This window comes from Mastomys coucha, unplaced genomic scaffold, assembly GCF_008632895.1.
Source record: "Mastomys coucha isolate ucsf_1 unplaced genomic scaffold, UCSF_Mcou_1 pScaffold1, whole genome shotgun sequence".
Taxonomy (NCBI): Eukaryota; Metazoa; Chordata; class Mammalia; order Rodentia; family Muridae; genus Mastomys; species Mastomys coucha.
In genome coordinates this window covers 76,552,588-76,557,754 of record NW_022196891.1, presented here as the reverse complement: position 1 = coordinate 76,557,754, position 5,167 = coordinate 76,552,588, and the positions used below count along the sequence as shown (strand labels likewise).

The 5,167-nt window shown below is 43.1% G+C and overlaps 1 protein-coding gene across 1 annotated transcript in view; it reads right to left on the bottom strand.

Annotated features, from left to right (window-relative positions):
* Sccpdh (saccharopine dehydrogenase (putative)) overlaps positions 1-5,167 on the bottom strand; it is a 23,338-nt gene that overhangs the window by 12,945 nt on the left and 5,226 nt on the right. Inside the window, exon 3 of the mRNA XM_031391044.1 lies at positions 1,434-1,514. Within this exon, the coding sequence (XP_031246904.1) occupies positions 1,434-1,514 (81 nt within the window). The remainder of the gene's footprint in view (positions 1-1,433; positions 1,515-5,167) is intronic.

Below are 5,167 nucleotides of genomic sequence, written 5' to 3'. Positions count from 1 at the left end.
ATCCACCTGCCTCTGCCTCCCAAGTGCTGGGATTAAAGGCGTGCGCCACCACCGCCCGGCTCCTTTTGGATTCTTAATGCCTCTTATTCTTAATCAGGATTTTATCCCCGATATTTTGGATGTGACTGGAGTAGACGAGTGTGCGTGGCATAAAGAGTTATTATAAGGTCTTTAGCATAGTATTTGGCAAATGGTAAGCACTAAATAAATATAACCATTTAAAAATATCACTATATAATGTATGCATTATTTGCTGGAGTGCTGGGGATGATCTTGGGGCCTCACACATATTAAATACATGGTCTACCACTTAACCTATCTCTTTTAATGATTTTAAGTTGAGAGGAATTTTTTTCTCTCTTTTTTTTCTTTTTCTTTCTTTCTTTTTTTTTTTTTCTGAAATAAACCTTTACTGTGTAGCCCTGGATGGCCTCAAACTCAATATGTAGACTAGGCTGGTCTTGAACTCACAGAAAGCCTGCTTCCTTTGGATTTTGTTGCTTTGAGTCAGGATCTCTTGAAGCCCATGTTAGGCTTGAATAGAATACCCTTGAACATCTTACCCGCCTACCTCCACATCCAGAGCTCTAGAGCATAGGCATGTGCCATCACCCCGTTTATGCAGTACTGTGAATGGAGCCCAGGGTCTTGGGAAGGTGTGCTGGTTTGAATATGCTTGTCCCGAGGGAAGAGGCACTGTTAGGGGGTGTGGCCTTGTTGGAGTAGGTGTGTCACTTGTGGGGTAAGCTTTGCCTTCCTATGTGCAGGTTCGGCCCAGGGCAGAAGTGAGCCTCCTGTGAGCGGCCTGTGGATGGAGCTATAGAACTCTCAGCTCCCTCTCCAGCACCATGCCTGCCTGCATGCTGCCATGCTTCCCACCACGATGAGAATGGACTGAACCTCCATAACTGTTAAGCCAGACCCAGTTAAATGTTGTCCTTTATAAAAGTTACCTTGGTCACAGTGTCTCTTCACAGCGATGGAAACCCTAAGACAGCATACTAATCAAGCATTCTACCAAGTAAGCTACATCCCAGCCCCCCAAGTTGAGGGGGTTTCATATTTATTTTTCTGTAATGTTGTAAGAGTACCTAGTTTTAAAAAGGGAACTTATAGTGGAAAAGTTACTAAGAGAGTCTGAGAATTGCCCACAACATACTGCTCTAATAATTAAGCTTACAGTATTCAGTAACTATCAAAACCAGCAGATCAACACACAAAGGAAATAACAATAGAACATTTCAAGAAAACTGAAGCTAAGATCTTACCAGTGTTCTCCCTCAAGCTAGGAGCAGAATACCATGAAGACACCATCTCTAAGTACTGGGAATCTGTCACCTTCAGCACGTCTACAGAACGGTCCTGAATGTGCCTGCACTTTGCAGAAAACTCATTTATGGGTAATTCTGTTTTCTTCTTTTTGATTTACATACCTGAGGTTCCCCACAGATGTCAATACAACTCGCTCCATTTTCAATACATGCTTTTACTACAGGTTCTCCATAAAGTCGATACTAGGGAAATAAAGAAAGCCAATGTTTATTCACAAGCTTAACTGAATCAAAGAGCATTTTACAGTGAGAAAAATGGCTCAGTGGGTAAGTGCCTGCCAAACATGCATTAGGACTTGAGTTCAGATCCCTAGAACCCATGCAAAGAGCCTGGCATGGTACTGAACGTAATCCATAACATATGTGCATATCCCAGTGCTCCTACGGAGAAATGAAAGGTGACATGCCAATGGCTGGAAGACCATGGGCCAGCTACCCCAGTATATGCAGGGGCAAGAAAGAGACTCTGCTTCAAACAAGGTCTGATCCCAAATCTCAAGGTTGTTCTCTGGCCGTATGTGTACCACAGTACACATACACACACACACACACACACACACACACACACATACACACACATACACACACATACACACATACACACACATACATACACACACACACATACACACACACACACACGGGGGGGGGAGGGACTCACTCACACACTCACACACACACACACACACACACACACACACACACACACACAGAATTTCACAAGCAACATGCTACTTTACTCTTAGAAGTACAGTTTAAAGTTATCAAAAAGCCAAATGCTGAGCTGATCAGATAGTTTAGCAGGTAAAAGCACCAGCTATCAATCTTAAGACCCTGAGTTCAATCCTGGTGACCCACATGGGGAGACAGAATTGACTTCTTAAATTGTTCTCTAACCTACACACAGAAAGAAAAAAAGTTAACATAGCACAAGGATAAACTGAAAAAATAAGGCAATTGTACTGTGTGGCCTCTCACTGTACTTAAAGGCACCATGGAACCAGAAGCATGCAGGCTGATCTCTAACTAAAGACAAAGTGCAAAGCTTTACAGAAAAGATAGTTTCTTTTTTAAAAAAGATTGATTTAGCCGGGCAGTGGTGATGCATGCCTTTAATCCCAGCACTTGGGAGGCAAAGGCAGGTGGATTTCTGAGTTCAAGGCCAGCCTGGTTTACAGAGTGAGTTCCAGGACAGCTAGAGCTACACAGAGAAACCCTGTATTAAAAACAACAACAATGGAGGCTGGAGAGATGGCTCAGCGGTTAAGAGCACTGACTGCTGTTCAAATTGTTGAACTCTGCTGTCCAGAGTTCAAATCCCAGCAACCACATGGTGGCTCACAACCATCTGTAATGAGATCTAATGCTCATATAAGTAAAATAAATCTTAAAAAAAAGAAAAAAGAAAACAACAACAAAAAAAAACCCAAAACAACAAAAAGATTTATTTATTATTATATGTAAGTACACGTAGCTGTCTTCAGACACACCAGAAGAGGGCATCAGATCTCATTACAGATGGTTGTGAGCCACCATGTGGTTGCTGGGATTGGAACTCAGGACCTTCAGGAGAGCAGTCAGTGCTCTCAACATCTGAGCCAACTCTCCAGCCCAAGAAATAATTTCTTGAATCAGATCCAAAAGAAAAAGGATTTCTAAGGAAAAAGAAAATAAATAAAAGCAAAAGTATATGCAAATATCAGAAAAGAGAGCTGTTATTACTAACAGCTCAAGCTGGCTGAGCCACAAGTAGTAAGAAATGAGTCTGGAAAGAAATTCAGAGGTCAGATGAAGAAGGACAAAGAGTGTCAGGAGAGCTGTTCCAACGGGAAAGTGTTAAACAGGACTCACACACACACACACACACACAGGGGAGGAGGGACTCACTCACACACACACACACACACACACACACACACACACACACAGAGGGGAGTGGGGGAGAGAGATCGACCTGGGAGCACTCCCTTTGCCAGGCTGCTGGAATGACCACATGAGAGCAGGTGCCCAGCACTCACATTTTTTATCTTCTCTACACAGTTTTTGAGTTTGAAAGCTGGAAGTGTTCTTTGAACTCCCGGCCCCTATAAGCCAGCAAGTTTCACCAAATCTATCTCCTAAGGATTTTGTCAAGTCCATATTATATTGCCTTTCACCTAACTTTCTACACAAACCTCCCAATCACTTCACAGTAACAAATCTAGCCTAATTTCCAAATAAATATCCAATTTTTGTTTTACCATAAGAGTGGGATCCAGCCTCTCCCTTTGTCCCACTTACAGTGGCCGTCTACTCAGATCCCACCAGCTCACAAGTGCCTACATCAGACAGTCTGGACACTCAAGTCCAAGCTTACCTCCTCACAGTCATTGTGTCACACCACAGCTCTTAGTTCTCATGTTCCTGCAGTCCTAAAGATGTAATGTCACACCCAGTGGTGTCTGCTTCTACCACCTCCATCAACCTCCTTGTACCCTGCTTCTGATGGGCTGGCTCCCAACACCTGCAGCCTGCCTGAGCTGGTGAGACACAACTCTACCCACAAATCCCCAAATACTAATGAGCATTAATAACCACTTAAAAAGAGAGTAGGTCCTTATAGAAAGTGCACATGTTCCTTTTTGCCACGGCACATCCTCCTCTTCCTGTTTTGTCCCACAGCCACTTATCCACTGGGTAATCTGAGAAATATCCCACTAACTTATCCCTATTTTATTACGCTGCAAACAATTTCCTTTATTAGGACTGAAGAGATTGTTCAGTGGTTAGAACACTTGCTGTTCTTTCAGAGGACTTAATTCAGTCCCCAGCACCCACATCAGCTTTCCACTGCCTGTAACCACAGCTCCAGGGGATCTGACACTTTCTCCTGGTCTCTGCAAGACACTGCACAGAGATGGTATACATACACGTATACATAAATAAAAATAAAATTATAAAATTTTTTCTGTTAGTTCCCTGAGCTTGCACAAGGCGTTCAGAGACTCGGAATAATAATCTCTGAACTCAAATCAGTTCTCCACACTCCATGTTCTAAGCCCGTGGGCTCCCAGCTAGGTGTACCTCCACCAAGGGTATAGAAAGTGACAGTAAAAATGAGAACTTTTACTCATGATAATTCTAGGTATAAAAGAATTCTTAACCCTTGAAGTGTAGTTTAACTCCTTGGGCGTCAAGTGGTCAAGCACCAAATACAGTATACAAGGGGGACTCTCTCAGTGGCTCAGAGAGTTCCACTACACAAAGGGCCCACCACGATAGTGTCATTCATTGAGCTATTGTCCCCTACTGCTATCTAACACTTGTTTACACACGTCTAACAGAGAACACTGTTCTCTGTCGGAGGCTTGAGCTCTGAAGCCTGGGCATTTAGAGACAGAAATTAAGATCTAACACTGGAGAGGAATGAAACCAATGGAGGAGAAAAACTGAGGGAGAATCCTAAGCTCCAGGAAAGCCTAGGATTATCAAACAAGGGCAACCTAGGGTTATCAATCAAATAAGATTATATCTCAAACATTAAAGAAAGGGATTAAGAAAAGGAAGGAAATTCCAGCTCAAATGCAGAGAGGTGGTTTAAGCTGAGGTGGCTGTCTCAGACAGAACAGGACTTGAAAGGGCACTGGGACAGGGAGGGAAGCCTGGGGAGAACTGGGTTATAGTAACTGGGTTATAGTGTAGAGGAACCCTTCTGAGGAGTCTGTTTTAAAATAGCACATAGAAACATAGAAATGTCGAAAAGAAAAAAAAAGAAAGAAAGAAATATAGAAATGGCTGGGCAGTGGTGGTGCACACCTTTAATCCCAGCACTTGGGAGGCAGAGGCAGGTGGATTTC